We start from the raw sequence: 18,822 nt of genomic DNA on the forward strand, positions 1-18,822 counted from the left end.
AAAAAAAAAAAAAAAAAAAAAAAACCAACCCTTTTGGTTATGTCTGAGAAATTCCAAATCAAAATAGGACACATGCTCCGTCCTTCAGAACCCATAACTTAGTCTTGGTTCTTACCACTCAAATTAAAGAAGGATCTGCCCAACATACATCCTAGTACCAGTGAAGCAGGATGAATATGGGAGAGATACTGTCCCCCACTGTCTAGTACTGAGTTTACTTCATCTTTGCTGCCATAAAAGAGAAAGAGCTCCTGAAGTGACAGGACAATGGGTTTGCACACGACTTTGCTGTGAGTATAGAAGAGAAGAAAGACAGGGAGAGGAAGAAATGGAGGGAAAAGGGAAGGCCTCCTGCTGGGCAGGAACAGTTCTGGCCCAGGCTACTTAGGGACCAACAGGAGAAAGAGAGACACATGAAGACCTTCATTTAACTGTGGCCCCCTGTCATGTCCTACAAAGTCCTAATCCCATCATTATCTCCCTTGGAAAGGTCCTAAGTGCCCTAACCATGACCACTGTTCTAGGGCGGCATGAAGGTGGCTGTAGGGGGAGGCAGGAGAAATGTGGGGCACCCACAGGGCATTTGGGTTTTGTCTCTCAGCATTTAAAATTGCGGTGTTGCTCCAATTGTCCTCCCACTGAAGGTACTTCTTATGTCGAATGTTCCAAAAGCCAGAAACACTTAGCATAATCCTATGCCCTTCAGCACCCCCCCAAACCAACCCCACCACTTTATCCAAGAAGTTAGAGGAGGGACAGACAGGAGGCAGTGTGGCAGTCACTGCCCATGTTCCCTTTGAAAGGCCCTGTCATTTATGCATCATCTTATTCCAGTGCACATGGGCACCACTTCTTGAACTCCAGATCTTAAATGCTGAAAATGTTACTTCTGGAGGGACTCTGACATAATTAACCTGCCACTACAAGATAACATGAATATGAAGCGAAGTCTCTGATATTGGAATTTCTGTGTACATAAGAACAGTTAATTCTGTACAACCTGGTTAGGTAAATAGATGATTTGATTAATCAAATACACCTGGTTAACAGATTTCATAGGGACTGTGTATTTAAAAACAACTCAGGTATGATAAAATATACATAGACATAACAACAGTAAAACCACACCAATAAAAACGTCTTTCCTCCCCCAAGCCCCCTTACTAGAGATTGAACCCAGGGGCTTAATGCAGTCTCAGCAAGCCCCCTACCACTGAACTGTACCCCAGCCCCTATTCTGATCAGAGAGAAGGTGTTTGAGACCTTGCCCTGACTCCTAGTGCATGAGTTATGACATGCACTATGCTGGTGAAGTACTGAAGTTATAGAAACCCAGATTAAATGTTTATAACAGAAACTTACAGCTTGTTTTTAAGAGGTAAATTTGTAAGAAATCAAACATATACCCAATAATAACTCTCATTTTTAGATCAGAATTGTGAAATAAGCAAGCAGGTTTTTATTTATATATCACTTCTGAAGTTGAAAGCAATGTAAAATACAATTATTATAGGAGTACTTTAGACAAAACCAGAAGATGTGGGCTTAAAGCATAGCTTCTGAAAAGAAATAAAGGGTTGAGTCTGCATACAATTTCAGTATAGTGAATAAGCCTAGCCCAGTCCTAAGTTCATTTACAAATAAGCAAATAAACAAAAATGAGCAATGTGCTAAGGTTGTAGCTCAAAAGTAAAGTACCCTCAGCATGTTTAAGGTCCTGGGTTTAATGCCCAGCATAGACACAAAATATACACAATTAAAAAAGGGGGGAGACTGTGCATAAGAGTAGTTCTGTACTGATTAACATCCTTTCAAGGAGACACTGTATAGTATGTGAATTCTGTCTCAATACAGCAATTTGCTTTTACTCATGCACGAGTTGCAAATTTTCACAGGTGTACTGTGTAAAGACTCACTACCAGCTTACTAGTGAAGTCCACTTCGGAGCAATTCTCCTGGAATGGAACTCGTTCATAAATCTGAAACTTACGATACACTTGTTCTGTTTTAGAAAACACAAGAAATAGGGAGATTTGCAAAAACTTTCAAAGCAGATGTGAAATGTCAAGTAAAGACAGGTTCTGACACAGAGCCATTGGCTGGATGAACTGACCACGACCTCGGTCAATCTGTTAGGCGCTCTTCCTAGGACACAGTTGTACCTAATGACTTTGGGCAGAAGTAAGCTGGGCAGGGCTTCAAACAAAGCTTCGGCTTTTTCTAATGAAGAGTCTTCTTCATTGCTAGGCCTCTTTAGCCTTCATTCCTTCATCCTTTTTCCTGCCTGAACACAGACATGACCACTGAAGTCCTTCCTACCAGCTGTACTGTCTCTCTGGGCCAAACACTGAATGCGCAAAAGACCATGAAAACTCAGAGCTCACTAACTTCAGAAGCACACTCCTGCAGGATTTTTGTTAACTGATACCAAATCAGAGACAAAATAATTCATATATATATATATATATTCCCTCTTCCCTCTCTCTTTTAAGAAGACTTTCTCAGATTTTCTGTTAAATGCAACCAAATTCAACCTCGTCTGGTGCAATGAATACTAGTAATAAAGGCAAATGTTGTCTGTTACCTGCAGCACTAACCAAAGTCTACACCTTGTAACTATAGGAAACATGAAGTGGGGCGAGCAGGAGATGCACTGCTGTCTCTCATTTTCTTTCCAGGGACACATGAGGCTACAGGTTCAGGTAGCAAACTAGAATCTTTGGAGCTGGACTTTTAGCACGAGCTGCCACATCATGTCCACAATGGACACAAAGGGAAGGCACCCACTCTCACTTTGGTCTCTTCATCTCCTAAATGAAGACAGAACAGCTAACATTCAAAAACTACTGCAAGCCAGGCACGGTGTTACACACCTGTAATCCCAGCACTCTGGGAAACTGAGGCAGGAGGATCACAGGTTGGAGTCAGTCTGGACAACCTACCAACTTAGTGAGATCCTGCCTTAGAATAAAAAATAAAAAACGAGGGCCCTGGGATCAATCCCTAATACTGGTAAAGAAAGCAAAACAAAGCAAAACCTTGCAAGACACAAAAAGCTAGAGAACTACTGGGCATTTCTAAACATTAAACTGTATGGAAAACCTACACCATCTTGGCTGGTATTCTGTTACAATAAAAGAATCATGTGGCTCAAATGTCATAATTATTGAGGAACATTGTTTTAGGCATCGCTAAGGTAGAAGGAAGAAAGAGGATCTGCACCATTAGGTCTTACGGGCAGCAAAGAAAGAAAATCCGAGAAGTAAAAGCATTCTCTGCATTAATCTATGAAACCAAACCCCTTTTGCTGAATCTGATACACTGGTGAAAGGCACAGTGTGGCACAAAAGTGATACCTCAGCAAGAGCTAAGCCCCTGAGGGTCCTAGAGAATTACTGAAATGAGTCCTTGCCAGTGCCAGCCAGCTGTCATCATAATTCTTATTCCTAGGAGAAGGATGCAGAAATGGAGGTGAAAGAGGGGCAAGGGGAAGACTTTTTTCTTGGTCTTGGTGCTTGGGCTTGTTTCTTAACCAAGTATGTAAGAATGCTTTGGTCAAGTGTCTCTCTGGTGACTGGTTGTGGGGGAGACAGACACAAGGAGATACACTGACTGACATCAAGAATGACTAAGAATAACCAAAAACATCTTCACAACACGATGAAATTTCCTGAGAGGAAAAAACCTCTGATTTAAGGGTACTTGGGGAATATGAAGATTTTCTAAGATAGATTACTGCTTTGGATTGATTCAAAGATTAATCTTAAGTGCTATGATCCTTCATCAGCTTTCAGAATAGCTTTATTCACTTAATACTCAAAAGATATATAAAGCAATTTGATGTTGTGATAGGTAAGCTGGGCTGTCAACTTGATGTACTTGACAGCTACCCAGGAGATCAGTAAAGCACTTCTGAGTGCGTCTGAGTGGGTGGGGAAGATGTGACCTTAGGTACTGTACCTGGTTCCGGGCCCTCTTCTCCAATGCACTGTTCCATGCTTGGCTTCCTGGCCACTATAAAGTGAACAGCTTTGCTCAACCACACCCTCCCACCACAATGTTCCCACCCTAGAGCCAGCCAGTCATGGATGAAAACCTTTCATGGACGAAACTTCGAAAAAGATAAACCTTCCTCCTTTAATTTGTACACATTGGGTTATTTAGTTCCAGTGACAAAAACTGACTAACACAGAAAACTTGTGCCAGAGAAGGGTGATTACCATGAATACATTTATTTACCAATGTGATTCAGAGATCTTTGGAACTGGCTTGCGATGGTAATCTGGTTTGGAGATGTGAGGTAGAGACACCCTAAAATGCAGTACGGAAAGCTTGATAGGCGATTCAGGTTGGAGCTCAGAAGACCAGAATGCTGATGGGAGTATGGCCAGTGAAGATGAGGCTCACGAGGTTTCAGTTGGGAATAAGACTCCATTGGGAATATATACTGGAGGCCATATATATTATGCTTTCACAAAAATATCTGACTACATTTGGCCCATGTCCTAAGATACCGGAGGGCAGGGAGTTTAATAGTTATGAACTAACTGATATGGTTAAGGAAGTTTCAAAGCAGCCCAACATTCAAACTGTGTAATGGGTACTGATGAACCCCTTTAGCCAGATTTATAATAAGAATTAGGAACAAAAAGCAGAAGAGAGTTGGGGATATCGCTCAGTGACACAAGACCTGCCTGGCAAATGTGAGGTCCTAAGTTCAACTCCTGGTTAATTAAAAACTCCCAAAACAGGAGAGAATTATTTGAAAGATGAAAATTTTCCCCAGAAAGCAAGAATATGTTAAGTGGGGGCCAAAGAAGATGTAGTTGCTGAAAAGACTGGCACCATTAGAAAGAAGTCAAGTACTTTGAATGAGAGACAAGAAAAATATGCCTCTCAAGGGAATCTCAGAAATCAGCAAGACCCCATCCATAAGTTGAAGGACATAAAAGTTTACGCTTTACATTTGAGAAGATAATTACCTGGCTTTCAAGAATTGCTTTCCTGGGATGAATTTCACTGTGTTCAGCCATCGGCTCTCAGAGGCTGCTGCTGCAACTGTGATCTGAAAGGCCTGGCTCTGCTCTTGCACTACCAGCAAACCTGGGTATTATCCCTGCCCTGTTAGTTTTACCAACATGCTGAAGGCAAGAACTGTGAGGGAAGCAAAGGTTCCATCTTGCTTTCAAAGAATGTCACGAGAGGCCAGACCATGGGCCTCCGAAAGGGGAATGAATGAATGAAGCTGTGGGAATGAAATTAAAGGTGCAGTGGAGACCCTGCAAGTCAGATGCCAAGAACTGGGAGAACCTGCTGTGCAAAGCCGCAGGCATAGCCAGCCCAAGAGAAAGGCCATGTGGGGTACAACTGGCAAGGCCTTAAGAACAAGGCCGTACCAACTCTCTGGAACTCACACGCTTCCACGAGGTGCCACAGATGCTGGAATGCGGGCAAAGGACTTAATGTATACTGTGCTGGGCTTCAGTCTTATTTCAGCCCTATTCTTTTCTATCTCCCTAGTTCTCTCTTTTGGAATGGGAATGTTTCCCCTATATCACTGTATACTGTCATTATATAGCTTGCTTTTTGAATTTTCAGGAGGTTATAGCTAAGTTTTTCCCTTGAGTCTCAGAAGAGACTTTGACTTGAACTTTTGAGCAATAGTCCAAACACACTGGTGGGTGTGTCCTGAAGGCAGGACCTTCATGCGATATCTGCCCTCTGGCCCCTTCCTCTCTGGTCCTCTTCCCTTGTCCTGCTGCCCAGCCACTGTGAAGCAAGCTTTGCCCCACGCTAACCCCTACTGTGATGTTCCTGTCTTAAAGCCTGCCAATCACAGGCCAAAACCCCTGAAACAGAGCAAGACTAAACCTTTCACCTTTAAGCTGTGTATGCTAGCTATTTGCCTCCAGTGGTGAAAAGTTAACCAACACAGATCAGCCAAATTTGTGAAAGCTTTAGTCCATTTGCTGCAAGGCCTGTGCGTCTGTTAGCCCACATGAGAGCAGCCACGTTTCTGTATCCCTGTGTGCCTTATCCTAGAGGATCAGTCTGTGTGACATCTGCCAAAGCAAAGCCACGGGAGTGACTCCCTGTATAATTATTAGACCTATGCTGGTGCATGAAATACTGGGGGCAGAGTCCTCTGTAAAAATGTCTGCTTGGTGCGTTTATCTTGAAAACTAAAAGGATTTTTCTTCTCATGTATCCAGCTATATTTTATGATGCCTAGCTGTCAAGTTCCCCAATCCCTCCAGATAGATAGATGGTTGGCGTGTGAGGTAAATCACACATACACAAGCACCGTTTGTTTGTTTGTGTTGGTATTTAACCTTTTCTGCTTTTCCAAAGAACAAATGATTTCCAGTGCCCCTCCCTATTTTTCACACACAACTTAGTTGTCATAGCAATACTTTGTGATCTTGAAATTTCTCGAGGATGAAACTGGTCAGGTCCTGCTTACCTCTCTCCCAAACTCTGTATCGGTTTCCAGACTCTAGGATTTCTGGTCTCTTAACTGTTCACACAGTTCAGATTCCAGCATATATGGAGAGCCACAGATATAATTCCTTATTCTATGATTTTGCTGCGAATCAGAGCTCTCAGGTCTGAGGGTGATAAGAAGACTTCAGAGTAATGCAGACAGACGCAGAGAGGAGCAGCGCTTAGTAAATAAATCATGGATCAGGGAGACAAGGAAGAACTCCTCGGCTCAGGGCTGTGACAGGCGTGCTCAGTGTGACTGATATGAAGCAAATTTTGTAAAATATCTCTTCAATTTTGACTAGAATTATAGGCAATCTTAATCCAAGCCAGAGGAGTCATATATTTAGATGTTTGTTGTATTCTTCGGACTATAAAAAAGAAATTTCTAGCTCTCTGGGTTGCAAAAGAGGCTGTCTTAATGTAAATAGATGTACTGCTTGCTTGTGCAGTACCCAGACAGAATGAAATAGAAGCAGAACAGTACGAGTGAGGCAAGAAGCATGCTTACCTGTGTTAATGTCAGCACCTACTTCCAGAGCTTAATCTCCGTCATCTGGGGGGGGGGGGAGACCAGATCTTTGGCAGATTCCTCATAAACACTCAGATCAGACACACTGAACAAATATGATGCTCAATTTAGCTGATAAACAGAACTCCCTTTAGTCGCACTAACATCTTCTGTTGTCAGCTCAGTCAATGAGTTACACGTTTATCAACTGCTTGTGGCACACAGTTCCATACTAGGCAGTTGGAGTCTGCTGCAAAGACTCAAGTCCATCACAATATTAAAATATCACTACCTTCAATCTGAGATTACCCATGGCCCTACTACAAACATAGGGCAGCACAGATGCACAAAATACTTACATAACTGTAAACCATCATTGGAGCCATTAGCTGCCATTCTCCTCCCTACCCTTACTGACTAAGCCTTCATTTGAAGCTATTAAACAGGAAACAAAACAGAATGGTCTGATTTTTCACTTTTTCTTTTCCATGTGTATCCTTTGGGGCAGAACCTGGTAAGCAACAATTTGGCAGGTGGTAGAGGAAAAATAGCCAAAAAGGGGTCTAGGCAGTGCGCAAAGTGAACAGAGATCTAATGGCTACAGCCACACACCCATGAGAGGGCACGTGAACTCAACATGGGCTTTCACTGCTCACAGAGAAAGACAAATAGTCTAGCATGGATAAGGATCACAGTGACAAATGTAATTCTTTTTCCTTTTTTAAAAGATCAACTTAGTATTTCTTATTTTTAATCGATGTTTAATAACTGCAAAACAAACTCACGGGCTGGCCTGATAGCTCAGCGGACTACAGCACCTATTTAGGCAGAGTGCAGTAGCCGGGGTTTGATCCCTGGCATGCTATGCTGGCCCCGCCCACTGTTGCTTACCAGGTTCTGCCCCACTGAGATGGCAATTGAGACAGGGTGTGGTGGCGCGCGCCTGTAATCCCAGCACTTGGGAGGCTATAAACGGGAGGATCACTACGAGTCTCTGATCTATGCAGTGAGACCCTGTACACCTTGTAGACCCTGTACCAAATACAGGAAAAAAATGAAGCTCATACATTCTATGCCAGATAATCTTTTATAAACAGAATTATTTTTTATTATAAAATAAAAAGAACCTCCTCATCATAGACTAAAGACATTATGAATACTTGTAAAGGACACACTTTAGGAGGTTCCTGACTTCTGAATTTCAGGAAGTGTCAGTGTGAGGCATAATGAAGATTTATTTGGCAGAGTTAATTAAGGAAAAACAGGAAAAAGACTCCAGCTTGAGTAAATGGAGGGGCTCACTGCTGAAGCTGAGAGGGGCATGCGCACAGAGCATAAGGTCCAGCTGAGAGGGGCATGCGCACACAGCCTAAGGTCCAGCTGAGAGGGGCAGGGTCCAGGCAAGCATTAGTTGGGTTGTTTCCAGAACTCAGGAGGACCCCGCATGGCTTGACAGGCAATTTGGTTCACATGGGGTGACCATTCTTGCTCAGGAAGGGCTGTCACTCTTCCACCAGGGCTAATTGCTCCTGCCGCTGGAGGGGCAACCTCATCACGGGGTGGCTTGTGGGGCTCTACGTGTCCTGAAGCCCAGATGATTGTAGGTTTGGAAATTGCCAGGAATTGCCAAAGAGGTGCCTGCAAGTGGACATTGTGACAATTTGCAGTTAAATGTCCCTGTAAATTCTAAATATTGCTTTAGTTAGTCTTCCTCTGGTGTACTTGGTCTTGAAGAAGGATGAAATAGGCTAATGAATTTAGGGATAATAAATCTCATAATATAGACACTTAAGTAATAACAGGCCTGCATGTAGAGCTGAGCAGGGATCTGTTCCAAAGTATAAGGTAATAAAAGAGACATACAAATGAAGGCAGACTTACTGTCTTTAACCGGCTTTCACTTACCACTGAACAGCTGCAGATGCAGCCTCTGTGTCCCTCTTGCAGGCTTAGAAAGCCTGGTTTGTTTAGCTGTGTTTATTGGCATGGTATCATCTTTGCGTAGCTTATCTACTTACAATTAAATTTGTAACTTAAAATATTATGGATATTTTACTTACACTATTGCACATATCACTTACAAAACCATTATTTTCAAGCCAATGTAAAAATTATAAATTTAATTGAATATCTTATAATTAGGGCTTCAACAAAATGTTGTCATTTATTAACTGGAAAAGATTGGTGATAGGTGTACTTAATGAAAAGCATATTTAATTTCTTATCCTAACCTATAACACTTAAAAAGGATATCATGATTAGCAAGTAGAAAGATAATAAGTTTTAAACTAAGATGACAAAGGGACTATAAACTAAGACATTAGGCAGATTTGGTTAGTTATTATGACTCTACCCTGGTCTTCTTATGTGGTCAAGCCTCTAAAGAGTTCCTGTTATTTAAATTATAATGTTTTTAAAATGGCATAGAAATGACACAATTACTACTCAATGATGCCCTTTCAGAGCACATTCCAGGTAATTTCTTTCTTTCCGTCTAAAATAAGATGAGTAAATTTGGCTGTGCCTATAAATCTAGCCACAACAAGGACGAACTTCTTTATTTTCCAAGTACCTGTCCTGGGAAAGAAAAGAGATCTAGGAGGTGGGGGAGAGCTTCTATTAAATGCTAAGAAGCAGGGACAAGGGCAGCCAGGAGCAGAGGAGATGCTGCCTAAGGTGTGAAGGCCCCTGTCTTATCCCTCCCTCTCCTGTCAGGGCTTATGTCTTGATCTCCTAGAGCCTGCTGTGCTCCTAGGCAGGGCTTTTGAGAGGTGATGGAGTGGTGGGCCCAGAGATAAGTGTGCTGTTAGGCGCCGGGGCCTGTGGGAAAGTGTGGGCTGCAGGGCGGGGTGTGGGAGGGTTCGCCTCCCTCCCAACGCTTCTCTTAGCATTGTGCTTCCTGTGCTCTCTTCTGCTCAGGCCTTCCACCACGCTGTCCACCTTGCAAGGAATGAAATTTCTAAGTGGCAAGCCAGAATGAACCTCTCTGCCTGAGAGTTGCACATGTTAGGTATTTTGTCCCTGCAGTGAGGAAAGTGACCAAGGTGCCTCCACTTCTCTCATCTTGTGCTACTAACCAAATGTTAGGGTGCTGGAGAGAGGAGGTGCTGAGAACAGGAGAAATGATAAAGCATTTCAGGGCCCACCTCTCAGCATCTTCGTGGCCTCCCCTGTGCCTCCTCGCCCCACTGCTTCTGCCCTGCTAAGTGTGCTCCTGCCTGGGGCCACAGCACTCTGGGTGGTGCTTATCTTGCCCCCCTCAGCTCTGCTCTGGTGCCTCCCCTTTCAGGGAACTCTCTCAGGCCCCAACCTAACATGCCTTCTTATCCTGCCTCCTGATTGCCCACACAACTTCCAACCTTTGACATATTACCAAATGTGTTTACTGTTTCTGCCCCCAAGCCCCTGAGCATGTCAGTGCTGTGAGGACACCACGTTCAGTTTGCTCATTCAGTGCGGTAATCATCACTGCATACAACAGTGCTGGGAAAGAGTAAGATTCCTAGTGAGTACTGATTTAGTATAATTGTCTTACTTTTTTTTTTGCGGTACTGTGGACTGAACTCAGGACCCTGCTCTTGCCAGGCAAGCACTTATTGTACTGAGCTATCTCCCTAGCTATTTATTGAATGAATGGAAGAAAATAAAGAGATAAAGAGGTGGTCAGTGGCCAGGTGATGCTCTCCAGGACTCCAGAGGGAAGTAGACCAGACACCCTAGGAGGACTGGGTCCTCGCTGACTATGGTTAGGCCAGGTGGCTCTGCCTCCCTATCCAGCCACAGGGCAAACTCTCAGGAAAGGAAAAAATGGTTTCAGTGAATGAAATTAGCCACGTAAAGCAAGCCTTATCCACAACAGTTATGTGCTCGCTTAGGAACGCAGAGTGCAATCATCACGTAATTCGGGCTTGACACCCTTGCCCTCAGAGTCATTGATTAGTTGGGTGTGGTGGCACACACCTGTGATCCCAGCACTCAGGAGGCCAAGGCTGGAGGATCCTCTTGAATTCCAGACTAGCCTGGGCTACAAAATGAGCTCAAGGCCAGCCTGAAAAATAGCAAGACCCTGTCTCCAAAGGACAAAAACCAAAACAAAACAAAACAAACTCACCAATTAGAGAGAGACCCGAGTTTCTAAAGCCTGAGCAGCCTGTGAGCAGGCCCTGCCGCAGACCCACTAGGATGGGGTTTCCAGGATTTCCAGCTCGCCACCCTCCTCGCTGGGGAGAGCGCTGTTCCTGGCTCCACAATGCTCTCCCTGTAAGTGTTCATTCACAATCACTGGGCTGCTGCACATGCAGTGATTAGGAAAGCAAGTCAGTCAGCACAGGCAACAGAAGCCATGGGTCAAAAGCCACTGGCTAATCACCCTGTCACTGGTCAATTAACCATTCCCATGAAGAGGTACCGCTGATCTAGTTTCCTATCAATAAATGTCTATCTGGGTACATCAGCTGCTGGTTAAGTGCAGCCTGCTAAGACGTCCAGTGGTACTCCACAGCCACTGGTGCCTAGGAAATCTCTCTCCTTTTCTCTTAATAATGTCACAGAAGAGGTAAATGCAGTTCCTGACAACATAATGTTAGTTTCACCGAGACGTGTCTCTTTGAACGCTCAGCTAGTTATACAGAACTTCAATTGCATGGATTTTCTTACTGAAAAAACAATAGCTGGGCTGAAGGAAGTTGGAGGCTTCATACTGTGCTGAGATATACAATTCTGCTTTTGGTTATGGTCCTGCTCACCATCTTCCCCTCCGAGTTAAGAAAAGAAAAACTGTTTGGGGGAACCATTTTTACTCCCCATTTAAAGAAACCAAATGGGCACTGGTTTCTCTTGCCTTAAGCCCAAGACACATTTTTCTGGATTCCAATTCAGCATCTCTGATATCTGGAAGAGTGCAGGGCCAAGGTAGCCTTGGGCCATGAAGAAACTGTTTGTCTCTGAGCTGTCACCCTGGCAACAACCCCATAAGGTCCCTGCTGGATCTAAAATTGTAGATTTCTTACAATACCTATCATCATTTTCCCCTCTATCTTGACAGACTACCTCATCAGCACATGCAGCCTGTCAAGAAGCTTATTCTAAGTTGTCACTGGTCTTATATATCAGGTGAAGCTGGGAGGAGTCAGCAAATAAACAGTTACATGACAAATGCCATGACAGGAACTGTATACAGAACATACAGGATGGTGGAAGGGGGACGTCTCAATAAGCCCAGGAAATGACTGAAGACTAGAGAGGCATTCCTATAGGGTGACATCTAGAAGCAAGAATTAGAGTCATGTATAGTAAAGTGACATATCCCTCTACCACAGGTACTTGGGAGCCTGAGGAAGGAAGACTACAAATTCATGGTTAGTCTGGATAACTTATTGAGAGCCTGTTCCAAAATTAAGAAAAAAGGCTGGGAATGTAGTTCTATGGCAAGTGTGAGACCATGAGTTCATTCTCCAGTACTTTAAAAAGAAAGCCAGTAAAAAAGGGCAATGAGAAGTAGGAAGAGGTACATGCAATGAGAAGGGCATGGTCAAAGGTTTGAAGGCATGGGAGCTAGACAGGGCAGGACTCACACGAAATTCTCAGGAGGTGTGGTACATGTGGACTAGGTAACCTGGTGCAGACACAGCAGACAGGCTGTATAGGCAGGTAAATCAGCACATGCTCAAATGCTTCAGTCCGAACTTTCTCTAGAAGGCAAACATCCACAAATCCTCTTGTGAAGAAGTGTGGCTGCACTGGACTTGTGGTAACTGGTGATGGACAGGTGTGTGGGCACAAAGGAGGCTGGGATGGAAGTCTAAGACCAGGTAGCAAGTGAAACTACAAAGGTGCAACTATGCTAATGACACTGAGGCAGCAGAAGGGGACTGAGGAGGCAGTGTGCCGGACAGTCGATGGGGAGGGGGAGGGAGGGATGAGAAGTGCCACTGAATGAGATGGGAAGCACAGCTGAGGCGACTTGATGGGGAAGGGGAGGACAATGGAATTCCATGTCAGATGTCTGGGTTTGAGATGCACATGGAACACTGTTAGACGGGGCAGTGGGAGGGACATGGAGTGCCTGAGCAAGCGGAACACTGAGAACATTAAAAGAGAGTGGGTAGAACTACTAAGCTGCCCATTTGCTTCAATCTTCATTGGCAAGAACACTGGCCTACAAATTAGAAATGGCAGAACAAACATAATAAAGAGAAAATTGAAGTCCCAAATAGGTGAAGTGAAAGAAAGAGTATCTAGTCAATTTAAATGATTTCAAGTCCCCTAGCTCAGATGAGTTACACCCCAAGCCTGCTGAAAGAAATTGCAGATGTAATCTCAGAAACACGACTGGCAATCTGTAAGACATCGTGGGGACTGTAAGGAGTGCTAGCAGACAACAGGAAGACAACTGTTTTCCACAATTTTAAAGTGAAGAGAGATAGATTATCATGGGAAATGTACAAACAAGTTCTACATCATCTATGGCAAAAATCCTAGAACAGCTTATTAAATAGATAGTTGGTGAGCAGTTAACACACACAGCTGAGAAGGAAGGAGAGATGGCGTCTGTGGCTTGGAAGCATTTATTTGTACAGTGGTTTATCTGGAACGGCTGTGGTTGGCCTTTTCCCCTTCCCAAGCACAAAGCAAGTTATCTTGGTCTGTAGTCTGAACGAAAGGCTTCTCTGCCTCTGACTTGTTGCCCATGGCAATCAGCCTGTGATGTGGCCCTTGATTAAGAGGAGTTGACACTTTAAATGAAAGAACTGACAGTCTGAAGCAGCCAAGCCGTCCAGCGTCAATTCCTCAGGGTGCCTGAAGAAGCCGCATCAGCCTAAACATCACCAACCTGCGCCCATTCGCCTCCTACTTGACTCATTTTTCTGTTAGTTCTTGCTTTGTACAGACTGCTGTTAAAAAGAGATCAAGAAACAACGAAGCAAATGTAGCACAGCACGATGGCGTAAGGGCAGCCACGACCTACCAAGCCCCTACCCCAGGCAGCTGTACACAGGCAAACAGGCTGTCAGACACTGCCACAGAAGCCCGGCCTCACAGGCCTCCTGACAACCACGGCAGAGCAGCAGCCTACGTGAGGCCCAGGTGGTCCCACTGCACTAAGTACACCCTCTGTGTGATGGCGTCAGGCTTGTGCTTAAAAATGACCCGATCCTACGGAACAAGAAAAGTCCGTGTTCCTTTCTTAAAAGGAAGCAAAATCGAATAGCAATTGGCAACCCCAAACACAAAGGTACTAAGAAGATTTTTAACCAGGCTTTGTATTCACATTTGTTGTAGTCATGCATACAATCTTTTATTAAAGGTGGAAGTGGCTTTTCACTTTATGTATCCTCTCTTGACATGATCCTGTGCTTCTACCTAATATAAGCTAGATTTGAGAAGAGGGCACGTCACTCTAGAGAAAGGCCCGCTCTCTGCCCCCACAAGTCTAATTCTGGTGCATCTTCCCACCAGAAAATCCGAATAATCACCTGATCCCCACGGTTCCTTCCTTTCCGCCCCAACCCCTTCCTGATATTTATAGTAAGAACAGCTGAGTTTCTTCACTGAAGTTACTGAGGTCATCATTTTGTAAAAATACAATTTTTGCAGCAGTTTCCATTTTAAAACTAGTGAATGACAAGAAATCTTACCGGATCGACCCAATCATGTATGGTTGTGCCAGCTGAACCACAATCGCACCACTTCCTAGCTGGTGACATGTGTAGCCAGAGTCCCAATCGTAATTCTTGGTGTCCCCATTCAGCAAGGCGTTTCGGCTCCGACTGACTCCTTCAATCACACTGGCACAGTCAGCAATGGTTGCCACATTCTCTGTGGGAACTGTGAATCCAAACGTAAGATTTGGCATCAAGATAAGAGAAGCCAAATATACCTCAATAGCATGCTCAGGACAGAATTAATTACTATCTCAAGTCAACAATAAAAGGGAAACTAGAACATCTTGATTATCCTTAGGATATGAGGTTTCTATGCCAAATAATAAGAAAAAAGAGACTTTGAGTTTGAAACAATACAAATTATATGTAGCAACTAACCCTAAAGTATTTTATTATAAAGAAACAGCCTACAAAATGCAGAATAGATAAATATGTTGTTGTAGAATATTACTACAATGAGAAATTTCATAGCCATTGGAGAGACAGAGAGAAGAGAGAGAGGAGAGAGAGAGAGGAGAGAGAAGAGAGGAGGAGAGAGGAGAGAGAGGGGAGAGTAGAGAGGGAGGAGAGAGGGAGGAGAGAGGAGAGAGAGTAGAGAGGAGAGGAGAGAGAAGAGAGGAGGAGAAAGGAGAGACAGAGAGAAGAGAGAGTAGAGAGGGAGGAGAGAGGGAGGAGAGAGGAGAGAGAGAAGAGAGAGGAGAGGAGAGAGAAGAGAGGAGAGAGGAAAGAGAGAGGGGAGAGGAGAGAGGGGAGAGGGGAGAGGAGGTGATGAGGAGAGAGAGGAGAGAGAAGAGAAACAAGAGAAGAGAGAAAAGAGAGGGGAGAGAGGGAGAGGGGGAGAGAGAGAAAAGGGGAGGGGAGTGCAGGGGAGGGGAAGGAGAATGAATGAGAATGAGTATGAGTTACTGGAGACTGATCCCAGGTCCACACGCGCGCTGAGCGGGGGAGCTACACCTCACCCCAGCATCAAGACTAATGAGTTATAGCACACACATATGTTGGGCAGAAAATTCATAAATTTAGAATTCATAAAGCAAAAAAGTAATCCAGGACACAGTACCAATTCCTTTTCAGAATATACAGTTGGTCTCGGCCATGATTCATTTCCTTTTTGTGTTTACTATTCTGTGCACTGCAACACATACGCTTTGCCTTTGTTCACGAACTGCGGTATCTTGAAAAAACAGCTGTGTTTTGATTCAGAGTCTCTCTATACTTCAAACCACATAAATCAGCTCATTTTTAAAGTCAAGAGCTTCCACCAAAAGATGGTTCTCAACATGATATTCTCTAAACAGTGAGAAGAGTGATACAAAGATAAGGCCATCTTCAGTCCCCAAGGCCTTGTCTGTACATTTAAGTTATTCAGCAATAATCCACAATTGTCTTTAAATATTTAGGTCATTTAACTAACGTTTACAATGGCAATCTGCTATACTTTTTGGAGAGCATACTGCACTGTCCGAGAAAGAAGAGGGTGACCACTAGCACCGCCATCCCAGAACACTTCCAGCTTGCTAATGATGCTGAGTACACAATCAGACATGTACCTGTCGGGGCGATCTGCTTCCCAAAGCTGGACAGGCCTGTGCTTAAGCCTTCATCGCACACCTTCACTCACTGCTCTGCTTGCCGAAAATCAGGAAGGAAGGGGCGGGGAGGAGAAAGAGGGCAGCTTTCAGGCGGCGGGTCTGTGGACTATGAGCACAGCTCCAACGTAACAAGCAGAGCACTGGTGGCATTTCCTGTATGGACAGTTTCCTGTCACAGAAAGGGGCTCAGAGAAAAGCTCCCTATGACTTCGTAGCACAACAGATGTAAAGGACTAACCACAGAGCCAAGTTCTGACACCAGAAAAGAGGCGGCGCACTGTGATCTGGAAGTGACAACTTAAGGAAGGGGCAAGAGGCAGTGCAAATTGAGCTGAGACATAAGACAACACCCCTGGCAGGCTATGCCACAGTAACAGGCAGCACCCCATCCTTAGTGCAATACACATTTATTTTCCACTCACATTCTGCATTCAATCAGCTGAGCAGCTCTGCTCACTGTGCCACTCAGGGATTCCAGTGACAGAAGCTTCCCTCTGACATGTGTTTCTTCAATCACAGCAGCAGAGGGAAGAGAATGAGCTTTGCACGGGCTCTTAAACAATCCCACATAGTGCACTGGTCAAGACAAGCCATGTGGCTTTACCTGACATCACAGGGTTAAGTAGAGTAGAGAGCAAGCCTGCTGTGCACACAGGGCAAGGGACCCAGGGAAAGAAGGGAGGATTTGATGGACAATGTTAACATCTCCCACAAACACTAAGTCAGGTTGAAGGAACATTCATAAGAAGGTAAGTCTGGTCATTTGTTTAAAGTATATACGGTATTCTAAAGTAGAAACATGCCAAGATGTATGGTTTCACACTGAAGGACATTTAGGTAGATATCATTTTTTTTTTAATTATTACTACAAACAAAGGGTCTGCTTATGTTCCGGTGTGGTGGTTTACATCTCAATGTCCCTAAAGCCTCGTGGGCTTGTAAGCTGGGCTTTTGGGAGGTGACTGGATTGTGGGGGCAAGGAGCTGACTGGAATGCCGATGAGTCCACTGATGAGTTGATAGCTGGAAGTGATGCTGGGAGGTGAAGCCTGCTCAGAGGTGGCTCGCTGGGGATGTGGCCTGAGAGGTCAGCGTCAGTCTCTCCTTCCTTGATGTCTCTCAGCTTCCTGCCACCATGTCAGAGCAACCCTTCTCCGCCATGGCTTTCTGATGAGTCACCCTACCTTGATCCCAGTCATCTGTGGACTGAAATGTGTACAAAATGTGAGCCCAAATAGCGAATCTTTTCTAAGTTGTGGCTGTTGGTACACATATATATTCATATACATATTTATATTCATGGCTATGGGTTATTTTCAACTACCATAGACCTTAACAAGTTATCCACCGAAACTGTAAAATTTCACAATCTCTATTAATTTCTCCATACCCTCACTCTTAGTAATATCAGATAAATATAAAAGGAGAGAGAGAGAGAGAGAGAGAGAGAGAGAGAGAGAGAGAGAGAGAGAGAGAGAGAGAGCCAGCCAGCCAGCGACAGAGAGACAGACAGATAGACACAGATGGAGAGTTAGAGACAAGAGAGACAGACAGACCAACAGACCGACTGACTGACCAACCATCTGTCCGTCTGTCTGTCTTGGAGTTGAAGGCAGTGCCTCTTATATGCTGGGCAAGTGCTGAACCACTTCCCTAGCTTTTTTTTTTTTTTTTTTAAACTGAGGACAGGGTCTTGTTAAGTTGCGCAGGATGGCCTTAACTTTGTGATTCTCCTGCCTCAGCCTGACCAGGAGCTGGGAACACAGACGTGAGCCACTGTGCCTGGCTGAATGTGGTGCTAGTGCTTCAGGAGTTCTGTTAGATAAGCCTAATCATACCAGCCAACTACAGGGATCACGCTCCATCTCTCCTGAACTAGCAATTTTTCTCTTTTGTCTTTTTCTATTATCTTTACAACTGATTTGCAGGATGTCAATTTTTTGTAGACCAGCAGAGTGAGGTGAATTATTTAGTCCCTTCCTTTATGAATTTTGCTTTTTTAACTTCTTTAGACACTCATTCCCACATCAAATTCATAAAGATATTTTCCTATGAAAGTTTTGGATTTTATTTTCATATTTTTAAAATCTACTTAGAATTTGAGAGATAGGGATTATTTTCATCTTTTATTCATAACGATGGCAGATTTCCCAAGTACCATTTAATGAACAGTTCAACCTTCCCCATTAATTTATTACTTTAGTCACATATAAAGTTCTCCTATATATTTGCATCTCCTTTTAAAATCTGTATTTTGTTTTACTGATTGATTTGTCTTGTTTTCTGCCTTTATCATGCTGTTTTAGTTACTATAATTTTATGGTAGTACTAAAATCTTTCCTCCCTGTCCCTTTTTCTTGCAAATTACCTTAGATTTCCTTGATGCGTCTGGAACAACTTTACATTTTAGGTTATCAAATATATCTGACATTAAGATTTCCATAATATATCTTCTTTATTCCAAATATGTTTATTTACATCTTTCATGTTCAATCCTCTGTAGGTCTGTCTACTTTAGCTTTCAAAGAACCAACATTTTTTTCTTTATTTCATTAATTCTTCTCTTCATTACT

The 18,822-nt window shown here is 43.7% G+C and overlaps 1 protein-coding gene across 2 annotated transcripts in view; it reads right to left on the reverse strand.

Annotated features, from left to right (window-relative positions):
• The window catches only part of Btbd9 (BTB domain containing 9), a 439,436-nt gene that overhangs the window by 88,014 nt on the left and 332,600 nt on the right, over nucleotides 1-18,822 (reverse strand). For both annotated transcript variants that reach the window (XM_023720332.1, XM_004624183.2), the window contains exon 8: nucleotides 14,632-14,821. In XM_023720332.1, the coding sequence (XP_023576100.1) occupies nucleotides 14,632-14,821 (190 nt within the window). The remainder of the gene's footprint in view (nucleotides 1-14,631; nucleotides 14,822-18,822) is intronic.

This window comes from Octodon degus, unplaced genomic scaffold (genome assembly GCF_000260255.1).
Source record: "Octodon degus isolate 3935 unplaced genomic scaffold, OctDeg1.0 scaffold00005, whole genome shotgun sequence".
Taxonomy (NCBI): domain Eukaryota; kingdom Metazoa; phylum Chordata; class Mammalia; order Rodentia; family Octodontidae; genus Octodon; species Octodon degus.